The 23,014-nt window shown below is 45.5% G+C and overlaps 8 protein-coding genes across 8 annotated transcripts in view; 5 read left to right on the top strand and 3 right to left on the bottom strand.

Moving 5' to 3' along the window:
- LOC126559152 (39S ribosomal protein L43, mitochondrial) overlaps nucleotides 1-10,674 on the top strand; it is a 169,016-nt gene extending 158,342 nt beyond the window's left edge. The window contains exon 2 of the mRNA XM_050215267.1: nucleotides 10,082-10,674. Coding sequence (XP_050071224.1) covers nucleotides 10,099-10,674 — 576 coding nt within the window. The 5' untranslated portion in view covers nucleotides 10,082-10,098. The remainder of the gene's footprint in view (nucleotides 1-10,081) is intronic.
- LOC126557544 (carcinine transporter-like) lies at nucleotides 261-2,641 on the top strand. Its single transcript, XM_050213352.1, has 3 exons — nucleotides 261-508; nucleotides 1,094-1,366; nucleotides 1,435-2,641. Exons 1-3 carry the CDS (start codon nucleotides 261-263, stop codon nucleotides 2,639-2,641), a joined length of 1,728 nt encoding a protein of 575 aa, XP_050069309.1.
- On the bottom strand, nucleotides 5,624-6,717 carry LOC126558894 (farnesol dehydrogenase). Its single transcript, XM_050214978.1, has 4 exons — nucleotides 6,414-6,717; nucleotides 6,082-6,344; nucleotides 5,871-6,008; nucleotides 5,624-5,659 (listed from the first exon to the last, which is right to left on the bottom strand). The coding sequence occupies exons 1-4, from the start codon at nucleotides 6,709-6,711 to the stop codon at nucleotides 5,624-5,626; spliced, it is 735 nt and encodes a 244-aa protein (XP_050070935.1). The 5' UTR covers nucleotides 6,712-6,717.
- Nucleotides 7,535-8,714, top strand: LOC126558491 (transmembrane protein 183). Its single transcript, XM_050214514.1, has 3 exons — nucleotides 7,535-7,618; nucleotides 7,683-8,362; nucleotides 8,430-8,714. The coding sequence occupies exons 1-3, from the start codon at nucleotides 7,564-7,566 to the stop codon at nucleotides 8,712-8,714; spliced, it is 1,020 nt and encodes a 339-aa protein (XP_050070471.1). The 5' UTR covers nucleotides 7,535-7,563.
- LOC126558496 (tRNA (cytosine(38)-C(5))-methyltransferase) lies at nucleotides 8,845-9,956 on the bottom strand. Its single transcript, XM_050214520.1, has 2 exons — nucleotides 9,845-9,956; nucleotides 8,845-9,782 (listed from the first exon to the last, which is right to left on the bottom strand). The coding sequence occupies exons 1-2, from the start codon at nucleotides 9,921-9,923 to the stop codon at nucleotides 8,845-8,847; spliced, it is 1,017 nt and encodes a 338-aa protein (XP_050070477.1). The 5' UTR covers nucleotides 9,924-9,956.
- Nucleotides 10,675-11,159: 485 nt separating the features above from the next.
- Nucleotides 11,160-12,584, top strand: LOC126558013 (golgin-45). The gene is made up of 2 exons (XM_050213944.1): nucleotides 11,160-11,190; nucleotides 11,278-12,584. The coding sequence occupies exons 1-2, from the start codon at nucleotides 11,160-11,162 to the stop codon at nucleotides 12,582-12,584; spliced, it is 1,338 nt and encodes a 445-aa protein (XP_050069901.1).
- Nucleotides 12,585-13,631: 1,047 nt separating this feature from the next.
- Nucleotides 13,632-14,889, top strand: LOC126558268 (3-hydroxyisobutyryl-CoA hydrolase, mitochondrial). Its single transcript, XM_050214255.1, has 2 exons — nucleotides 13,632-13,639; nucleotides 13,723-14,889. The coding sequence occupies exons 1-2, from the start codon at nucleotides 13,637-13,639 to the stop codon at nucleotides 14,887-14,889; spliced, it is 1,170 nt and encodes a 389-aa protein (XP_050070212.1). The 5' UTR covers nucleotides 13,632-13,636.
- Nucleotides 14,890-16,764: 1,875 nt separating this feature from the next.
- LOC126559144 (GTP-binding protein SAR1b) lies at nucleotides 16,765-17,685 on the bottom strand. Its single transcript, XM_050215259.1, has 4 exons — nucleotides 17,552-17,685; nucleotides 17,356-17,475; nucleotides 17,217-17,282; nucleotides 16,765-17,139 (listed from the first exon to the last, which is right to left on the bottom strand). Exons 1-4 carry the CDS (start codon nucleotides 17,592-17,594, stop codon nucleotides 16,787-16,789), a joined length of 582 nt encoding a protein of 193 aa, XP_050071216.1. The 5' UTR covers nucleotides 17,595-17,685; the 3' UTR covers nucleotides 16,765-16,786.
- Between the last annotated feature and the right edge of the window lie 5,329 nt (nucleotides 17,686-23,014).

Genomic DNA, 23,014 nt, shown 5'->3' with positions numbered 1-23,014 from the left:
TAGTCCGTCTAGGCGGATTCCCTTCCCATACACCGTATCTAGCGTAGATGGGCCAAACAGAAAAGAATGATGGTGATAAGGTATACAAAACGGTGTGATATCAGTTGCGTATGTTAGTGATACGATGTGCTACTGCTGTTGCTGAAGGTAACCGGTGCTCGGGAAAGGTTTTGGACGAGTGTTTGTTCCGTACGCGGCAACCGACAAGACCAACCTGGGACCACAGAACAGGGACAGTGAGGTAAAGCCAACGCACAACGATGACATCGGAAGAGGGCGAAGCTGCAGGATCGGATGCTGCGTTCGATCGTATCATGGAATCTATCGGCAACGATGGTCCATTTCAGCGACGGTACAACCTAATCTTCAACGTGATCGCAGTACTATTTTTTGCGATGTGTGTGGTGAACGTGTTGCTTGTGTTGGCCGTACCGGATCATAGGTGTAGCATTCCGGCAATGGTCAACGGTACGCGCGACGAACGTTGGAAGGAAACCGTTTATCCCATGTAAGTAGAAGACAACTCGCACACAGCAACGGGATTCTTACGCCGGTTAAATTACTATGGCATAGGCATAAATTAGCTGTGATCGTTCTGTGCAAAGAATGGATTTGATGTGTGCTTACGTGATGTGATAAAGTATGCTGAATTGAATAAGTTTTATTTGAGCTATTGTGGAAGTCCAGACATCTGACAGCTTGATCGTCTGAGCGAGATATTAAAATTTATTGTTCACATTCTTTTCTCAAACGAAACGTGATTTATTAATGCAATTCACTGATTAGTTCGCCGGTGTAAAGTCTAATTAAAGTATCGAACGAAACCCAAAATGAAGTCAGATAAGAGCGATAGCAATTTAATCCTACCGGCACTTCAACTCATCCAAACACGAGCGAAAACAGTTAAACTAAGCTACACTGATTAAATCATAGAAGGAACAATTATCAGCTTATCTTATCAGTTTCACTGTGAAGTTTAACATATGCTTGCTGCAATCTGACCACTAGCTTGGCAGAGATAAATTCGTATTGTGATAAACTTTAACCGAGGAAAGTTAATTAATAATATCGCGATTCTATCCTCTACCAACAGGGAGTTCAACAGTCGCGGCGAATATGTGCCTAGTTCCTGTCTGATGTACAATTTATCCTACGACGATGACATGGTTTATACAGCTCCATCAAACGACACACCTAAAGTGTCCTGCCTTTATGGCTATGACTACGATCGTACCTATTACGATCGAACACCAGTTACGGAACAAGACTGGGTTTGCGAGCGGGAACTCTACGGTACGAACGTGTTTGCGATCGTCCGCGTTTCGGAAGTGTGTGGAACATTTATTCTTGGTCAGCTAGGTGATCGGTGAGCAACGGATCAAGAAGAATCCCGATTTCTATTTCTATAACTTTAATACCAATCTATCCTTTCAGGATCGGACGACTACCGGTGTACCTGTTCAGCATCGTGACGGCAGTCGTAGGACGTGTGTTTGCGATATTCTCCGCCCGCCATTACTGGCTGTTTGCGGTACTCGCCTTTATCGGTAGCTTCTCCACCAACACCTCCTTCCAGTCGCCACTGATTATCGCGATGGAAATCTCGAAGGATGCAAACCGAGCCGCACTCTCCCTCTGGCAGTTGGTTGGCTGGACGGCAGGCGTTTGTCTGGCACCGTTGATCCTTTGGTGGATGGGTGATTGGACCTGGTTCATGATCGTCACCGCACTACCCTGTCTGATCTTTTACTGCTTTCCCCGGTACGCCATCGAGTCACCCCGATGGCTAGCAAGTCAGGGCCGGTACGCTGCGTGTTTGGGACAGCTTCGAAAAATCGCTACCATCAATGGGCACCCGTTCGAGATGACGGAGGAACAGCTTAAGCTGCTCGTACCGCGCCCAGAGCGTGAAAAAACGTACGGCATTGCGTCCCTGTTCAGTGGGTGGCATATGACCAAACTGACCTGTTTGCTACTGCTGAGCTGGATCTGTAACACCATACCAACGTTCACGCTGTTCCTCCTCAGCCTACAGATGGGTGGCAATCCGTTCCTGAACAACTTCTGGCAGGGGGCAGTCGAACTGCCGGCTTACCTACTCGGCCAACTGTGCTGCGATCGGCTCGGACGACGGTTTACCAACAGTGGCGCCTTTCTCGCAGCGACCATCGCCTGTCTACCGGTCGTACTACTAATCCACCGTCCCGGTACCGAGCTGTATGTGACGATGCTTGCCATTGTGGTAAAGTTTTTCGTATGCATCACCTACTTCGCATTGTACCTTCAGTCGGTCGAGCTGTATCCGACGTCCCTGCGGCAAACGGGCACCTCGTTCGGTATCATCGTGTCGAACGTGTTCGGTGCCGTTGGACCGTACATCGTCTATCTCGGTACTAGCCGCGACCTACGGTTACCGTTCGTAGCGATGGGATTGATTATGCTGGTCGGTGCGCTCAGTGCCATCTTCCTGCCCGAAACGCTTCACCAAAAGCTGCCGGAAACGATGGACGAGGGTCGTCAGTTTGGACGTGATCAACGGTTCTGGTCATTCCCGAAACGTCCGCCAACGGACACCAGCAACCGTACAACCATCGACACGGAACTACAGGAGCTACAAAAACTGCACAAACCCGACTCGTAATAATGTCGCCCGTCTCGCGTCACATTCCGGCCAGCTAGAAACGTTTCGACGTGCGCTCGTGACACTGCTGCTGCTGCTACTGTTCCGACCCAGAAGTATAAAACCAAAGATGAAGTCCGATGGGTGAGCGTCACGTGCTGACGCTTGCCGAGGCTTCGGGCCCCCACGCAAAGATGATGTGGTCGGAACAAAATTTGCGCGAAATATTTTATTGTTACCGTTACGGTTCTTCTTCTTTTTTTATAAACAGCTCCCATCGCAAACTCCCAGAGGAACGATGGAACCACAGGAATGGAAAATTGTGTTCTCGTGTTTGTGGGTACCAGGAGCGAAAAAAAAAAGGAGAACTACGATCGTGAAAAGTGAAAAAATTAAAATACTTTCCGTACGTTGCAACCAGCGCCCGGGCAGCGTTGTGAATGAAGACGCTTGTGGAATGCTTTTCAAGTTTTCCCGAGCTTTGTGTGAACTCGAACTTCAGCTCCAGCGCACGGCCATAGGGAGCGAACCGACAGCATCAACCAAAACAAACTACAAACAACACAGCAACATAACAACAGACTTTGAATAATTTACATTCCACACGAGCGAAACCGAACCACTCGCTGGTTCGCGAAAAACACCAACCCACAGGGCCCCTCATACAAGCATGGGATTTAGGACGTAGCGTAAACTCATTTCCACGGAACCGTGGACAGGAACTGATCTGAACCCGGTTTTTGCTGTTACAAAACGGAACCTAAAGCATGCTCTTCTACAACACCACAAAACATACGACAAAGCGTGGTCTGATGCATCGTCGGCTGCAATGGTGGGCCAAATGGAAAATAAATAACACCAAGGATAAAAGTCCAGAACGGACAGCTAGAGCACATGGCGGTTGCGATGTGTTTTGTTGCTCTTAATGCCTTTCACGGAAGGATGCCACATCCGGAATCCTGTTGTGGCGAATCTTTCCTTATGGAAAATAGCAACGTCTCAAGAAAGTCCTTGATCGTAGCGTAGCGGGAGGCTTCACATGATCGCTTGGCTACACACGACGCGCACACACACGAGATGATGTTGTAGCACTATTTTACCTCTTATAGACAGTATTACTCGTTCGAATAGGTCTAATAAATTATATCGTTGCTACTGCTAACACAGTTTGAATCCTACATCCTTGAAAAGGTATCACAACTTAACTAACGAGGGATCTTAAGGACATTAAATTGATTTCAAAGAGTTTTCGTACTTTGGAGCTGTGTCTCAGTAATCCACTCAACCGTCCGTGGTCTTTCGTATTCTTATCTATCTATCTACATTATAGAGGTTTCGGTTCATTCTGAGCGGTCCGATAGCTGATGACGGTTTAGGACGAACTGTCCTCTGCAAGACATCTCGAGGTTGTGCTAATTTGGAGCTGTGGTTGTGGCTAGAAACGGCTGGTGCCTTTATCATTGTTAATCTTTTATTTCGATGGCTGTTCGCCACATGGCAGTACGAGGGTTCAAATCCGGATCGTTCCCCCATAGTGAGAATTGACTATCCAACTAAGTGGTATCAGCAAATCTAGTAAGCCATTAGTTGGCAGGCATGACCTAGATGTTAAGCCAAGAAGAAAAAGAACCAATCGAGTATTTTATTTAGTTTAGTTTGTAGCAAACAACTTTTGGAGGACTTATTTAATCATTCTATGTTCAAGACAGAGGATCAACTGATCGCGAGGACACAAACGAGTTAAAATATTGTGGCTAAGATAAGATGTCAGAATGTTCCCCAAAAAACTGATGAGAAAATGGGGGGAATTATTGTTGCGTTAATGCTTATTGAACGTTGTATTCTCATCAATTGCAATTAATTGATCCATCGGTTGTAGTTTTTTTTTTATTGCCTTCCAAAGTAAGTATATTTTCTAATGCAAACGTTATCAAACTAATTACATGCTATGTAAATATTCAAAATTCCGCCCAGCTAGCATCAAAATCTCTGCAACAGTATTTCCACATTTTCTTTCCCTGCTAAAACACCTTTCCCCCCACTAACCCACCTTCGCAATCCGAGTGCATTAGTAGCAACAAAACGCCAGCTAGTGTACGGATGTTGCAAGTGCCACCGTCCGCACTCGTTGATATAATTCTTTTAATAAAATACGTATCTGCTTCCTTCTGCTCCATAAAATCCTCCCGGGGATCATGCACCGGGTGCAGCAGCAGCAGCATCCATACCGTACCGAGTGCAGTGTGCCATCGCGCGGGTTTTCGATGAGGATGAACGAACACCAGCGCGCTCGCGAACAAGAACATGACCATTATTTCCGGTTGCATTTGCAATGGAATGCTGTTGCATCCAGTACAGTGTGAGGGGTACACTCTCAGGCACACCGTATCAACGTGGGGTAAGCCAAAATAAGAAAAAAAAGTAGAAGCAAACCCTCCCACTAGTTCAATCCCCAAAATGAACCATCAGTCCCTCCGTGTGTTCTCGGTAAGTGTGGCTGATGGTGCTGAAGTGCAACTCATACCGACATTTTTTCTTGTTACCTGTGTTGGTAGAGTACAAGCAGAAAGTTGTTATTCATCATTTAGACAAGATATGTGCACAGCTTTTATCGCACTACAAGTACAGAGTGCATTCAATTTGGATTATGCTGATTGGGTATGGAACAAACAGGGGCGAATGGCACACTTTTCTTTATCTAAAGCCAATTTCTATAAAATCCTAATAACGTTAGGCTTCCTTTCCATCATATCCGCATAGAGTATACCGCCGTATGCATTCGTCTAATTTAATTTACTTTCATGCCGCATGCTTGTGGATCAATGGACAATTCCGTCATCCGTCAAATTCATTACAATCAATTAGAACAAATTAACCTCATGTCAATAGCTGAGCTCAGCTAGAGCTCACCGGATAAGCTTTCGTAGACATCGTTTATTGACGAGTACGGTGATACAATATTGTAAAATATTCTGCCACGCAGACCACCCAGCAGGGGTCTGCTCATTTCATACTTGGCATCAGAGTTATTTCATCAATCTGTGGGAAGAAAAACGAAACAAATCAAACTGATGAAAACCTTCAAGAGATAGAATATCAACCGGTTCCAAGCTATTTCGGCCTCAAACCACAACTCGAGCAATCGGTAATTCGACACCGCTCTGTACGGTCCCATGCACACCGTGGTGCACGGAGAACAACGAATCATTTGCATTGCTTGCCTGTACAGCCTGTAAGTTGTACCACTTACGCGAACTTCTGGAGGTGTCTCCAGGCAGTGTATGATGCTGGCGGTAATATCCTTGACCTGTAGCTTCGGCAGCCGTTCTGCTAGGGCAGACTCAAACACCTTGATCATATCCGTTTCCACCATTCCAGGATGTACGTTCTGCCGAGATCAGGTACCATAAGTACAGCAACTCTTCCAAACCAACTATTATCCACCAATTCAAACACCTTACCGTCACTTTGATGGGCAACTTGAAGAAGTTAAGCTCTTGTCGTAAAACTTCCGTCAATCCGACCAGCGCAAACTTCGAAGCAGGATACACGCCAAACAATGGGACCGATACGTCGGGAACCCGTTTCCCCAGCAAGCTATTTAGCAGCACGATATGACCGTAAGATTGTCGTGCCTTCATGTCCTTTACAACTTCCCGGATAAAAATACAAGTTGCCAACACGTTCACGTTAAACGTGTCCCTGAAATCGGATGTTTCGCTCTCTGGAATGGTGACGAAAATTTTACTTCCGGTTTGGATTGTGGATGTGAAACGCTTTCCACTTAACTCACCCGTAATAAAGTGATAACGATAAATGCCTGCATTGTTAATCAGCACATCCACTCCACCAAATTCGCGGCTTATCCAGCCCAACGTTTCCATAATTTCTGCCTCATTGCTCACGTCACACTTTTTAGCGTAAATCTTACCCGTACCGGTAACGTTGGTTGAAAGTACTGTAACTAACTCGGCACGCCGAGCTATTCCGACAACGATCATACCAGCGTTGGCTAGTGCGATTGCCACATCCTGTCCGATACCGGCACTGGCGCCCGTTACTAGTGCCACTTTACCAATCCACTTCTCCATCGTAAGAGCAAAAGGGAACGGATCTTCACGCACCGCAGATCAACCACAACTGATGTGGATCCGCTTATTGTGCTCAGCTTAAGTATTATTTCGCTGTATTGGAACCTCGGGTGGGGATGGTGGGAAGTGGATCAACTCTAGGGGCTTAAAGTTACCAAATTCGGTGTGTATAGGCAAAATTACTCGTTGTTTTGATATTGCTTACAAATTTTTGGAGACGCAGTTTGCTCTAGTTATTTTAAAAATATTGGAAACTGACATTAAATTAACATATTAACTATAAAAACCACCCTTTTTCGAGTTTTCCTTTCCTTTATTCTGTTCACCTTTCTGATTATTGATAATGGAAGAAAATCAAAAATAATCGATCACACCGCAATTGAAAAACTGACATACACAGTCTACTCTAGGAACTTTTCTAACTGCCAAAATAGATGAAACGTCACCGAAGAGAAACGAGAAACGTCAGTCCCCGTCAAAATGTAAACAAAACACAGTGCAATACACTCGTCCAGAAAGATTTAAATTACAATTTAAACACAATTTCTCAGCAGTTTGGAGATATTTCACTGCACAGCCAAGCTCGCCCAGTGTTTTGATCACACATTGCTGCAAAAGTAAAGCAAATCCCACCCACAAAATGATTCACTGAAGAATCGAAGCATCGAGAGCTGTTGTTGCATCGCGCCCAGCGTTTCCATCAAATGGATGTTGCAGAATTTATCTATCTAGTACAACACCGCCTTTTGTGATTTCCAACCCTCCCTTCGTATGTGTTAACTGCTTCAACCTCTCCTTCGTGGCTGCATTCGAAAACGATCCCACCCTTTGTGGAACATCCGTTCAAGTTTCATGGCATTAAGCGTTAAAGTGAAACCAACCAAGAGTCGATCCACGTTCGGGAGAGGTAAAAAGCCATTGCTGAACGCTTTGCTCCATCATAAATCTAATTCTTCCATTTGTTTTTTCAGACCCTACCATATACGACTATGCAAACAATTCCAAAAGTTCAAACCGACCGTCGAAAATTAGTTCCAAAATCACGCTAGCCGAAATCGAGTTAGAAACGGAACCGCTAGGTGATGATCCCGAACAAAACGATGGAAGGTCGGGAAAGAGCTGCCTGGCAGTGCAAGATTCTACACCGCCAGTAGTCACGTACAATGACTATCATATCGACCTGTGGTTCCTTGTGTCGGAATTTATTCGCCCGGAAGATGTTTGTCGCTTTGCACTTATTTGTCGCAAAACGGCAGAGGTTGTGCAGAGCGGTCGGTTCTGGACGCAGCTGTATAGATCGTATTATGACCGTTCGATCGAAATGCCGGCACGCTTTCAACCGGCTAGTATGGTACGGCTACGTGGTTTACGATCGGCCGTCATACGATCTTTGTACTATCTGTATCCTCCCTTTGTGGAGCGCTTAACGATGGTATCGAGCCGCCATCAGTATCGAGTGATCGGACGGCAGCTACTTACTTCCTGGCACAAGCGTACAAAAAACTGCTGGACGTACTGTTTCCGTCTAAAAACATCCTTTAAGCCTGGCAGTCGACCGGCACAATCGGCACAACTACAGCGCGAGAAAAGTTCTCTCGCATTCATGCAGGACATCTACATGAACCCGGAAGAGGGATGCCAGATACTGATGGTATGTTGTGCAAGTTGTAAATTTAGCAAGAACATCTAATCTTTTACGAATCCGACTCCTATTTCAGATTACGACCGATTTTCTTAAAGTAATACCACTGTACAACGAGACGTTATTTGTAAAGAACGTTGTTCAAACACTTTCCCAGAGCATGATGCGGTACAAGATTAGTATCGAGCTGGCCAACTACTGCGGAAAGCGAGTAGACGAGCTTGTGTTTGATCCCGTGCGCAACGTGACCGTCCTGGACTGGTGGAAACCGGATTATTACACCGAAATTGGTAGTCCTCTCGAAGAAGAATCGTCCGCGGCCGAAACCGAATGGACCGACGATTCGGACTGGGACAATTAGATGGCGTTCCACCGTCACGCTTTTTAATTTGCTGTGGTTATAGCTTAATCTGATTCGGTTAGAATATATACAGGATTGTGATCTGTGCCCTGATCACATGTGACTATTTTTAAGGTTTTTTTTTCATTTATTACAACTCCTGCAGCAATACACCAACCACAAGTACGTTAATACTATTGCCCAACACTCGGTAGCGTTGCTTATTGGTAACGCTCTCCGGAAAGCTAAACTGTTCGGGAAAACTCATTAAACGAGCCACCTCTTTCGGGGTGAAATAACGCACACCCAGCTTCTGCAGCAGCGCTAGCTTCAGGTCCTCATCAGTGGTATTCATCGCAAGGGAGTAAATGTTGTCGAATGCTTCCTTCGCAAGTGGACAGAATACGGAACCGGTACCTTCCGCGTAATGTGTGTAGGCTTTCGTGAAACACATCGAATTGGATGATTCCGGCGTGCAAACATCCATCAGTGGGAGGTGTTTTAACAGTGCTGCACTTTTCAATTCATACGGTTCCAGTTCTTCTAGATTCTTTTCCACGATCATTCCTATATTCGTTTCATTGGTCGTGTGTTGTTCTTTCGGTTGAAGAATAATTTCTTCACTTTTACGCTTAAAATCCATTCCTTTCCGTTTCGCAATGCAATAGTACCGATGTCTAGTGTTGGGTACACCAAACTGATGCGGTGATAAAATGTACTCCTGCCAATGAAACCCACCTTCTTCGAGGCGCATTTTATACAGCTCGCATGCTTGTGATTTTTCAAATCCTTTCACGTTTTCCATCAGAATAAAGTTTACCAGCGGTATCTTGTCGAGCAGATCGCAAATGTGCCGAAACGGATCGGTACGTCGATCGTTGATGTCGTTGAACTTTCCATTCCTTGTGAATGGTTGGCATGGTGGAGACATTAGAATTGTGTCCACCCGTAGTTTGGTAATTTTCTCCCCACTAAGGCTTAGTATGTTACCGTTGCGTACCGTTTTGTCGCTAAAGTTGTGGCTGTAAATTGAGTTGGCAATCGGATTCACGTCGATTGCAGATACGATGGTGAACGGTTTGCCGGCATCTGGAAAAAGAGAAAAAGAATCATGGTCAAGTTTCGCTCATGATTTATTTCGAGTTACTTACATTCCAACGCCATCCGCATTCCACCTATGCCGCTGAAAAGTTCCAGCACCATGCGGGTGTTTTCCTTCGTGCTTTCCATCGTTTTGCAAGCGTGAAAATGGTTTTGTTTTCTTTTCTCCCGCCCGGTCGTACACAAACCTCCTTCAGCTGTCAGTTACCGTTGACAGCTTGCGTCTTTTGCGCTTGACGTTTTGCCACACCATTTATTATTGTTCGTCGCCGGTGTGTTCCGCGTAGTTTTCCCCGCACGAAAAATGTCCAATTCACACTTGTTTCTGAAATCTGGCTTTCCCCGAGCACCGCTACAGAATGGAATTGGTCGCTACATTTGCCAGCTGCAGCGTATCACCCTAAAGTACTGTAAAACCAGTGGTTCCAGCAAGGGAATGCGTGAGTTTCTCGAACACGAGCTCGTCGACTTTAGCCGCACCAATCCTGGTGTGGTGGTGTACGTAAAGCCTCGCCGGCACCGGACGGCCGTAATGTCGGCTGAATTCCTGAACGGAGAGAAAACGTTGATAAACTGTCGCAACAATACGCGGGACGAGATATCGAAATGGATCCAGGTGCTGAAACAATCGAACGGCCGTTCCGAGGAGATGCGCTTACGTAAACACTGGCACACGGATGTGCCGAGTGTGCAGGGTGCCTGGACGCCGTTCACCCATCGCCATCCGTCGACCAATGTGACCGAGTTTCCTAGCAAGCAATTGTCGAAGCTGAATGAGAACGAGCCGAGTGCCACAGAGAAGCTGCTGGAGCTGTATATGGCACAACGGAAGAACAGCTCTGCGAATGGGACTCCAACGAGGCCGGAAGAAGCTAAATAGTAATTAGTTTGCTTGAGTTACTCTGTAATAAACGATTATTAGTAGTATAATGGTATGTTTTCTTGATGTTGGATTGCAAAAATTAGCTATTAGGATAGATTTTCGTTGGGAAAGTGTCAATCACTAGTTGGACGAACTGTTCAGGTACGGCTAGTTTAAGTGGTAAATATCACAGGCACTAGTTTTTGGAGTAAATTATTGGGAAATGTTTCAAAATTCTCGTTCCAAAGCAAACTTGAATGTGCTTCAGAAACGTCAAAATCAGATTTTTTGTTTGTTTTGATCTGCTGTCAGATCACTCTGCTAATCATCTCGTCTATTTACAAATTCCAAAGCTCGAGCCTTGTGTCAACAACAGCTGAGTTCGCGTCACAACAAAGTGGTGCAAAAATTTACAAAGTGATTACTAATCCCACATGATAAGAATCGCAGTGCCTCGATTGATTTTTGTAAACCTAGCTAGTCGACATCATTAGAATCTAAATATGTTTTCCAAATCCCCCACTATGGATACGGGTAAAAAGTGTGCAGACATGACCTACTTCTGGGTTCCTTACTAATCGAGCACATCCGGCCACTACTCTCTCTTTCCCTCCCTTACAGCCCGCCGTACCGAGGGCGATGGTATGGAAACTGAGGAACTGACTGGATCGTTCACCGCTAAACGATCCTCCTTGTCATCCACCACATCATCCTCCCTGATACCATCGTCGGGTGACATTAAACTGCCGGCCAACTTTTCTATCGAACGACTACTGCCCCACTCTGGATCAAACCCAGTGTATCGACCAACCGAACTCGTCACCGGTGGCAACAACTCACTGGCCGCAGTTGTGCCACGCGGCAAAGTGTTCAATCTAGTGCCCCGACTTGTGTCATCCAGTGGACGCCCGAAACTGTCCACGATGCACCACAAAGAGCCAAAGTTTGTTCCGTTCGAACCGTACAAAGGTGCCGTAACACCGATTATCCCCGGACGCAACCACATTCCCGGTGGAGGAACGCGCGTTAAGCTTGCCAACCGTAACAATCTAGACCTCAGCGTGCTCGTCTCACAGATGTCCACCATCACGGATAAGGAATTGCGCAGCCAGGTACTGCCCACGTCGGACGACGAAGAGAAGCTGCGGTACGAGAAAGAGCTGGAAGAGCTGCGCAAAGAGCGAGACTATTTTCAGGGGCAGTTAAAATTTCAAGCACAAGTTAATGCGGAATTGAAAAATCTACTAGTCGCGGCCGTTGGCGAAGACTTGCAAACGAAGGTAAACGTGCTGACCGAGGACAAGCTACACCTAGCGCGCAAATTGCTGAACTCAGCCGAAAATTTATCCTCGCACACGGAACAGATCGAATTTCTGGCCGGACAGAGTGAGGTGTGGCGCAGTAAGTTTCTAGCTAGCAGCCTAATGGTGGAAGAGTTGGCCCGCTGGAAGGCAAGCCTATTGCAGCGGAACGGACTACTACTAGCATCGAACAAAGAACAGCTCGAGGTCATTTCTAAAGCGCGCGAAATGACCATCGACGTGCTGAAACATTTGCGCTTCCTGGCCAATGCAAAGGAACCGCTGCAATTACAATCCGCCACCATACTGGATCTAGCGTCCGAGTGCGTTAACATATCGCAACAGATGGCACTCCAGCATTCGGCCCTCGGTATGCCAACGAATTTGGATGATTTGAAGGCGCTCGAGTGTATGACGGAGGCGGAAAAGCTGGCAGTGCAGGCTTTGCAAAATTCGCACCAATCGTTGGTACCGACGGACGAAGCTTTTCGGGCGATCGTTGGCCAAGCATTTCCTTCCATTCATTCGTTGAAGCAACAGTCGGACTCGTCGCTCCTGTCGATGGGTTCCGATTTTGAAGTCATAACTAAGCCAGACAATGAAACGTTCGGGGAGGAAGCACATTAAATGAACAGGCTAGGTCAGGCCCGAGGGTTGTGTCTGCGTGTGTTTTGTGTAGAATTTGTTTTTTTTTTTTTAAATCCAGCTCGACGGTTCCGTGCAATCATTTAATGCGGGTTCAGCATTCGGGAATCTTTTTTTTTTATACTAATCCTTAGGAACTCTATATAAAATACTTACACATAAAGAAGCAATAAATGGAATCGAAAGTGCTTAATGAGTTGTGTTGTTATTTAATTGGTATTTGAAGTTGAAATGTGTGCACATTGAGCATAAAATATAAGTTTAGGCAAAAACTGAGCATAAAATATAAGTCCGAAAGGGAAGGTGAACTACAGACCAAATCTATATCATTTGGCCAGTCTTGGAGAGGATGGCAGAACAACTTCATTACTACCATCTTTTCATGATCTCAGAGCAGACTCTGCTAATCAGTGATCTTTTTTGGAACCTCTAGAAGTAATTTAGTACTGTCGGATGCACGAAAAAGTGTCGCAATCTGGCAAGGAGTCACCCCACATGTAGAAGAAGAACAATAAAAAAGTCGTTACAATGACGAGTTCCAGACGGGCTGATCATGTCATGAGAATGATACTGGACAAGCTAGTCCACTATGAGTGATTCCGCAGAACTTTTGCAACAGGCCATAAACAAGCACTTGGAAAAAAAAACCTCTGGACCATAATTTTCCACCTACCTAAAATAAAGTACCAGATAAAAAAATCCTATTTCTGCTGTTAGCAGCGATCAGATGGATGTTGTGATTGTGCACACCCTGTGTTTTTGCACCCCCACCATACTTTGTACTTCCCCCTTTCTCCAACACACCCTAACCAAAATGACGTTTACTTATCAACCGACGACGACGACGCAGGCAATAAACATCGGTCGAAAACACTCGACGTCACGCCGCTTGCTGCTGTTGAACGAATTAAATCAAGTAGACCCTGCTGCTGCTGCTTAGCTACTAGCGCACACAGTTGCATAATCGCCTGTCCGATCCAACACACAGCTGCGCGAACGAAACCAAGCCTCCTGGGTTAGGAAAAACGAATACGATGGTAAAGCAAACGAACCGAAAAGCGCAACACTTTCATCGGTCATTAATATTCCTCACACCCGGATTATTGTTGTTCATTTTCAGCTACGAACAATTGCGGTACGCGCAGCAGGATTAACCCGTCCGGCGCACCTGGTTCCAAACGTTTGCCGCCGTACAATGTCTTCCACCGGTGCCGATAGCAACAGCAGTTTGGTGTTGACGGATGAGGTTGGCAGTAAGGGTGTGATAACGCTAAACCGCCCAAAAGCCCTCAATGCCATCAATCTGGAGATGGTGCAACTAATCTACGACGCTATGAAACGGTGGGAAAATGCCAAAAGTTTGGTCATCGTGAAATCGGTCGGTGAGAAAGCTTTCTGTGCCGGAGGCGATGTACGTGCCATAACGGAGACAAGCAATGTGGAATTGGCGAAGAAATTTTTCAGCACCGAGTACGGGTTGAATGCACTGATCGGTGCGTACCGACCAACGTACATTGCGTTCATCGATGGTATTACGATGGGTGGTGGTGTGGGTTTGTCCGTGCACGGCAAATATCGTATCGCAACCGAGCGTACGATGTTCGCGATGCCCGAAACAGCGATCGGACTGTTTCCGGACGTTGGTGGTGGATACTTCCTGCCCCGGCTAGAAGGAAAGCTGGGTCTGTATCTTGGGCTGACCGGTTACCGGTTGAAGGGGCGTGACGTACACAAGGCCGGTGTAGCAACGCACTACGTGGAAAGCAAAAATCTGCCCGCCCTAGAACAGCAGCTACTGGCCACAACGAGCGGTACCGAGGTGGAGAGTGTTTTGGACCGTTTCTCGGAAAAGAAAGATGCCGGTGTTGAATTTGTGCTGGCCAAGCAGATGAAGCAGATCAACGAATTTTTCGGTGCCCCGACGGTTGAGGGTATCTTTAAGAAGCTGGAAGCTGATGGGAGCGAATGGGCGCAAGGAACGCTGAAGTTACTACACAAAATGTCTCCCACGTCACTCGTTGTGACACAGAAGCAGCTTGAACTCGGTAGTAAAATGGACCTGAAGACGTGCCTCAAGATGGAATATCGTTTGGCAGTACATCATGCCATAGAGAGTGATTTTAAGGAAGGTGTTAGAGCTATGCTGGTCGATCGGGATCAAAGTCCGCGCTGGAATCCGGCCACACTGGCCGACGTTGATCCGGTGCGGATTGAAAAGTTTTTTGGTCCGTTACCGGACAGCAGTGAGCTACAGTTTGAAGACGATGGACCGAAAGCTTCTTTGTGAAGAGGAAAAAAAATTTGTTCTGGAACTGGGCCGGGAACGCCCCGAAAAAAGTGCATTTACTAGATAAATAAGATAAAATCGAACAGCAAAGCTGTGTTGGTGAACCTATTTCGCAAGAGAGAAGAATAAAGAAAATCCCGTTTTTCCTTACATTACAAGCTATTGTTTCGGTACATTCGCTAGCATTCCGACAGTTTAAGTGCTGTTTAAGCATTAAAATCTGCAAAGGCTATAAAGAACCCGAATTACTTGGTAAAGGAAATATTAAAGATTACTTCCGGATTACGGATTACTTCGGTTGCCTGCTCATTTCAGTATTATCACCAATTCCGGAATTAGCAGACCAATTGGCCGCAAAAAGTTGCTTCGAAGGGTCCTTTTCCGATAAGCTTATCCTACCTTACGACCACATGCGTGCCTCACAGTCTCCCAGCATGGCTTGATGGCAGAGTTTGTAGGACACCGATGAACTCGGCAGGTTCCTATATTCGATCACTCCCCTAGTGTCCTTGAAGCCTTGATGCCACGGCATCTGATCATACGTTTATTCGAATGATGTATAGGCTTTAGTCTAATCGCTTCGCTTTAGGCTCGCTTCTCCACAGCGTATAGGACAGGTCGACTTCAAAGTATGTAGCTGGGGCCTCGGATACCACGACATAGATAATCTTCTATGGTATTATGCCCTTTCACGGTTCAGAGGAGGAAATGTCTCCCAACTAAGTTGAATGGCCACCTGGCACGACCTGGCCGTCCTTTAAGAATAAAAAAAAAGATTTTGTTTCGTGCTTTTCGGACCACTTTTATCGCACAATTCCTGGTGCGGAAAATAGGTAGAAACATTACCTAACCAAAAGTTTCGTTTCATCCATTTTTTTATGTTTTCTTTAAATGTTGTTGTGTTTGTGTGTGTTTTGTTTTTCTTTTCCATTTTTTTTTTCATTTCATTCCGGCAAACCTTCTCAGCTCGTCTCATATTTTCCGTTTGTTTGCGAAAGGTTTTCTTTTATCAGTTGTTCTCCTAATAATCCTTTTTCTCACGGATGCGCATGAAGTTTTACAGCAGTAAAAATGGGAGCCTTTAACCCACGATCGAGTTCCTTCGTTTCGCAGCCAGCAATAATTAGCAGAGAGTTAGTCTTTTGTCAAGTGCAATTATTGGTGGAAATGGTTGTTTGTTCGAGTAAATGAAGCGCGCATCAATCGTAATAATACACGAGAAAAATAACATTTAAAAAAACAATAAAAACGAAACAAAAACGTAGCAGAAAGCAACTTAGAAGGAAAATGCCCTAAAACAGTGATGTCCGCTTATTTTGGGTGGGTAGAAGGAACAGTTCTATGTACGTAAATAAAAAATCCATATGCAAACGGATGGAACGATAGATCGAGTAAGTGTATGTGTGTGTGTACGGTTGATCTAGTTCCGATGGATAAATAGAATTCGTTTTTTAACAGCAAAAGCGGGAATGCTTCCTGTGTTCGCCAAGCGCACGTTATTCAATTATTTTAAAACTTTTCTCTCTCTCTCTCTTTCTCTCTGGTACTATTGTACCGGATGATGCACATACCACAATACAAAGCTTGGATCAAACTGTTTCCTTCACCAGACAAAAAAACCCCGAAAACCGATCGTATCTTTTTTGGAAAATTGGAAAATAATTTCTATATATCCTGTTCGTATGTGTATGTGTATAGATAAGTAATAAGACGACTTTCGGCTTCTTTCTTCTTTTTTGCATTATTTTTCCTTGCGTTCTCCTTTTTCCCGGTTTTCCACTGCCCTATCATTCACACACCCCTCTCTCTCTCGAAAAAAAAAAAAACCCATTTTATACCCGATAGAAGAGCAAAACAACAAAAAAGGGGGAACGAATTGCTATTATACTGCACACTATTAATCGATGTACTGGGCTAACCAACGGAACCCTTCACCGTAGCCCTGCCGCTTCAACACGGAACACATGAAAAGCTCGAGCGGACGGCCGGGCAGCTCGGAGCGTGGCACCTTACCCTTGCCGGTGGTCAACTGATACAGTGCGAAGTAGTTGCGCAGCTCGTCCTCGCTCGCCGCGCCCGGTTTGTCGATCTTGTTGCCGAGAATCAGTACCGGGCAGTTTGATAGTGCTTCGTCGGTGAGCAGCGAGTCCAGCTCGTTTTTGCTCTCGGTGAAACGGCCTCGATCCCACGCATCGATCAGAAACACGATCGCGTCCACCGCTGGGAAATAATCCTTCCAGACGCGTCGTGCTGAAATGGCGAAAAAAAAACATTGCGGAGTTAGTGCGTTGCTGCTCTCATCACCATCATGATCATGGCACAAATACCTTGCGTGTGTCCACCCAGATCGAACGTTGTGAAGCGCATATTTCCTATGGACAGTTCTTCCGAAGCTAAAAATGATAGAATGTCGTTAGGATAGGAAGGAATTCTTGCCCTTTACCCTGTAGGGTGAAGCACACTCACTTGGATGAAGCGTTGGGACATGCTGTGCCAATCTGTCGTCCTTCAGCATGTGTAGCAGTGTTGTTTTACCAGCATTGTCTAGGCCGAGGAAGAGTAATTTACCTGACTTTTTCCATAGCCCTGCAAGAAAAAAACGGATAAATAAACACGATCAGTAACCGCCGGGAATGCGTTTGCGCTATCCCGTGACACTTACCTAGGTAACCTAGAACGCCGGTGAACCAGTCCCAGATGAACATTTTGGCAATGTCACACACAGCCCGCTTTTAGCCTGGGGTACGACGACGCTCGAACGGATGGGGAATCCAAAAATATCTACCACCGCTCGGAGCACGCTTGGATCCCCGACAACCAAACAACACACTGAGTGCAGACTGATTGACTGAGTAGACAGTGAAGAACAACCATGGAAACGCAGACAAGAACAATTGATTACAAACATTAGCGATCGCGATTCTTGATGATGACGATGATGATGGGGCAGATTTTCGCGGTCACCATGAGGGGCTGCGCATTATAATTGCCGTTAAAGGAATGAACGGTGCATAGAAGGGGTGCTGGCGTTGAGCTTTAAGACCATTGATAAGGTGAATAAATAAAATGACCACACACGGGAAGGGGTTGTTACTTTGCGTATCGATGGGATGCGTGTATATAATGCGCACGTCTGTGTGTCAGTGTGTACGTGATCTTTCCGGGCTCAATCATGAGTATGATTTTTGCCTTACACGCTGGTCGGCCACTAATGAACTTTACCCTTTTTCCTTTGTGTCTGCAACGCGAGCAGCCTGAGATCCTACATGCGTACAATCTTATAATATCGTCCGTTCTGTATTTTTCACTATTGCTGTCCCCTCATTGGTACGCTAATTACCATACCACACATACCCATAAGCGCACTGGTAGTTTTGGCCCAATTTCCTAACATCTCCTTCTGAATGTCTGCGCCTTATCTGTGCTTTATACTACCTAGTTTTATCTAATTGCCACCTTGAACGTAAAAGTCCCGGTTAAGCACTTGAACTTGAATAAGCAAGAAGAGATATTTCTCATTTATGTTTCAAGTTTGTTTTATATACGTGGAGCAGACAGTATAGGTCCCAGGACGACCTCGATCATACCCATCGTTCTTTCCCAGCACACGACGACGCGTCATTAACTTACGAAGGCAAACGTAACGTAACGCACTTGAAAGTCAGTTTTTCATGCCATCAAGCAAGTTTGTGGCGCAACCAACACCTTCCAAAAGCCAGAGACGAAGATTTGGGGTATTTGATGCGAAACACAACCGAGCGTACTAGTGAACGTGTCGCTACCGACGGTAAGCTTGCTGCTGGTACTGGCCAACACAGCAGCAACATCAATTTACACTCCGATAGTATACTCACCAACCCGGGAGGAAAGTTCACCAACGGTCAAGATTATCCAGCCAGGCAGGAACGTGTTTCACGAACTCGTGAATAAATGCGTGATGATGATGCGGAAGCAAAATTGATCACACACACAGTCCGTGAATTTCACGACACACACGCACCACCTCCTTTTTCGCACTCTTTCTTCTCCAGATTTTTCTCTTCTTCTGCTATTTGACGTATCAAAACCGTTCGCGTCACCGGCCAAGGTGCATACATACAGCTGTCAAGCGTATGTATGTCAAACGGGTTTTGCTACTTTGAATTTGTGAAAAAATAACTAAAAAAATATTGAAACTGTTGAATGGGACAAAAATGTGTTTTGAATATTTTTTTCAATATAAAAAGCGAAAAAGATACTCTCAGTTCAAATTTGATCATTTGGAGCTCTCGACGTGCTGCCTGTTTTACTTCACCCAAGACAACCGTTTTTGATAAAAACTTCTTTTCTTTCATTCAGTTCCATTTTCCGTGAAAATTCGGAGCCTCTTCGAGATTTTCGTCAGGCAAAGTTGTGTTGAAAACCTTTAACATTGGGTTTTAAGGCAATTTTGTCAATAGTGCATTCTGTATCGCATCGGGTATAGTTACCTTGACCTACATTTTGACGTTTCGCTGCTAGTGGCCTTTTTGCACTGTGGAAAAGCACCTTAATGACTCACGCATTTTTCCTCTGTCGTCCGTTTTTTTCTGTGTGTAGTCGACGTCGGTTCGGAAGTACGCCATCGCGTCGCCCCATTGGAAAAAGTGTCAGGGTTTCGCGAACTGTGTGCACGGTTTGCGTGAAAGAATCGTGCGTGATTCTGCTGCACCGAGTGTAAGGATACGGGGGAGACGGTTTTTCGTCTAGATTATAGTAAATTAGTTGCTGGCCGAGGAGGGCACACAAGTTGAAAAGCAAGCGAAGAAAAAAAAACGAACCGAACAGCGTAGCTCCTCCCGAACCCCGTGTGCGTGGGTATGCGTATGAGTGTGTGTGCACGGAATGAAAAACGGCCTACTGCGCCTTGATGAGTGATGACGATGATGTCGACGGCGGCGGCCGCCGGAAATGTGATGAAAAAAGATCGTAATACACCAATTCCGTGGTCCGTGGCGGTCCTTATAGAGGTTTAAAAAGGATGTTCGATCGTTGGGTGTACCCAGAGCGTACGCTAAGAAAAAATGTGAGACACCCTATCGATTACTGTAGGCTATCAGGGGGAGGTCTCGGTATGGCTAGTAGTAGTAGAAGCAGCAGCAGCAGCACCCGTTAATTAGATACCGTCATCATGTGCGGTTCGATTTTTTCGTGACTGCTGCTTCGAACCGATGCAAGAGAGAACCGGTTTGCAGATTTGGTTCAATTCAAGAAAAATTATGAACCGTCTCTCCTGATGGATAATCGGCGTGAAGGCGAACAAAAAGGGCCATTATTTGATGCATGAAAGGTTTTGGAGTTGAAATTCTGTTTCCGGAAACGGACAGTAAAGAACGATGGTTCGTGAAAATACCATCATAGGTAACAGAGAAACGTGAAGAGAATGAGTGCGACAGAGAGAGCGAGCAAGAGCACAAGAATGAGTCAAGGAAGAAGGGCAAAACTTCCCGTACTGGTGTGTGTGTGTGTGACAGCTCTCGTGCGCCATCTTTTTTTCTCGCTCTTTTTCTCTCCTTAAACTTTACGAGCTGCTGGTGCTTCTTTTCGAAGCTATGTTCTGCTCCATCACCAGTCTCGTGTATGGAAACTCTTTCGTTAGATCACCAATACAGATCGAAATAACAAATTGGACCCCACACAACTGCAATCTGAACATCAGGGGATATTAAGTTAGAGGAAGGAGTCTTTCTTTTCTCCTCCAACCAGCCCGGCTAGAGTCAGTGGTTTTCTTTGCATCGTTTTTGCTCGCAATTGTATAATATTTCCCGTACGGGAACGTACGGATTGCACAGGTATGCGATACTCTGTTACAGGACGGCACTTGGTAGTGTTTGTGCAAGCGGCGGGCTAATCGAATATCTTACGAAACCTGAGGAGAAAAAAAAGAAATTCACAAATACGCTGTGTTGTAGCTGTGTGCGTTTACGTGTGCGACTATCCCTGTGCATGCGCGCGCGTTTGTGTGTGTGTGGCTAAATGTGAGTGGGAGAGCTTAAAAAAATATGAGAGCAGCAGCAGCAGCACTAGATATATAGAAATGTGAGAGTATGTGTGTGTGTGTTGGTAAGAGCTGAAGCAAAGAAATGACGAACGGCAAGGAAGGATTTGTGCCGCGAACGATCGGACACACAAGCGATCATCGATTGTCCGATATAAATTCTAACCTCAAACTGGATGGCCACGAATGAACACAAACTCGGACTCGGATATAAGGATGTGGTTTCCTGTCGGTTGTTTCCTTTCCACATCGTAATTGGATATTCAGCGGCACGAACAAACGACAGTACTCGCAAAACCCCTTAAACGACCATCATTCCGATATCGGTATTTGTGTGTGGAGCACGCTGAAAAACGTACCAGGTGAGCAAAAGATACTTAAAGCATGTTTGTTGCTAATAGTAATTATAGTATGTTAGTTTCTCGTACGGACAGAAAAGCATAAGAAATTAGGCGATGCTCTCGTGCGTTTGATTAAATGCCTTTTCGGAAGGGATTCCTGGGCGGGTATAAATTTTTCTTTTTACAGCAGAGAAAGCGCGCTTTGCGCCGGCTCAGTGCTGCGCATCGTTCGCCGACTATTTGGTCACAACCATAGGTGGCAGGCAATGGACGAAGTTGCCGTCCGAAACGTGACGTTATGGGTCGTTAATTTTACTGTGTTTTTATCCCATTTCGCTGCTAAAGCAAAGCAAAAGGAAAGACCGGACGACGTCGTCGTCTTCCAGTCCTCTCCAGTTATCTGTTTTCGCCATAGGTAGGCGCTCAGAATATGACCCATGTTAAGGTAGGGGTGGGTCTCTGCATGCAGACTGGGAATGAAATTTCCCATAAGCGTGAGAGAGAGAGAGAGAAAGAGCATCGGAAATTGAATAGAGCAAAATTGAGTACTCGCAACAACGAGGATTTGCTTTGACCAATGTAAAATAAAAACCAAAACAATAGAGAATTGTACGAGTAATATAAAGTAAAACCAAGGCACTCTTTAATGACACACAGCTATTGGTGTTCATAATTGGACCGTAACTGACGCGCTTGTTTTGTGCTTTTTTACCCACAAAATTTAGCATTTATTATGAGCTACTTTTAAAAGCGAAGATTTCTTATAAAATCATCTTCCACAATTAGGTGGCCGCCGGTATAGTTTCCTTCATTTTGTGGGTCGCACAATCCAGAAGCATTGTAAATACACTTGTTAGTTGTTATTGCTTCCATTGTCTCCTATGCGACAGCAACATCCGACCCCTGACAAGCCGCGCCGGTAGGAACGAAATTTATTTACCCCAACCACCGCCAGGGGGGGAAGCATCGGAAACATATGCCCACCACCCATCATCATCTCCATTCGATGGCGCAGATTGGTGCAGATGTTTAAGTAAATTGATTGAGAAATACACCACACCCTCTGCCAAGTTCCAGGGGGCTTGGGTTGTTGAAGGGGAGAAGGATGGCAGTTGCAGGACAAGAAAGACAACTCAATGTGTTTTTTTTTTTTTTGTGTGAGAAGCTGTGTGATCGTCAAGGCTCGAATGTGCGCGCGCGCATGGTGGTTCGTCCGCGCTGCTATGTGACGCACGCAAATTGAAGATCGTCGTTGCGCGTTATTTGCAAGAGAGTATATCACGTCTGATGGGTTTGTTGCTGCCTGTTATTGGTGCGGAGCTTCGTAGTGAATTTTATTGTTTCTCGCGTTTCTATGTCCTTACCGTTTGCCCGATATACCACACGGTTGTATATTAATTGATTGGAAAGATCGATTCGATTGAGGAGTGTGTGTGTGTGTGTCTTCCTTCTGCACGGAAAATCAAATACTAAACTAAAAAACATTTGGAATCAGATGTGTCCACTGATTACTGGTGTTTTAATAAACACACATAAATTGTCCCACTATTTTTGCATGATTGCTAATTGATTCTGCTTGCCTGGGTACTACGAGGCGTCGTACAAACTTTGCTCCAGGAGGAAACGTACACACACACACAGCGTGTTCACGAGGGTTGCAGAGCTGTCAACAAAGCACTCATCGGTTGTGACGGGAAAAAAGTGGAATGCACCACACCACTACCAGCACGCACCCCGTGTACGTGCGCTGGGAACGCGCGCGTTCGTG

This window comes from Anopheles maculipalpis, chromosome 2RL (genome assembly GCF_943734695.1).
Source record: "Anopheles maculipalpis chromosome 2RL, idAnoMacuDA_375_x, whole genome shotgun sequence".
Taxonomy (NCBI): Eukaryota; Metazoa; Arthropoda; class Insecta; order Diptera; family Culicidae; genus Anopheles; species Anopheles maculipalpis.
This window is presented reverse-complemented; position numbering and strand designations above follow the sequence as displayed.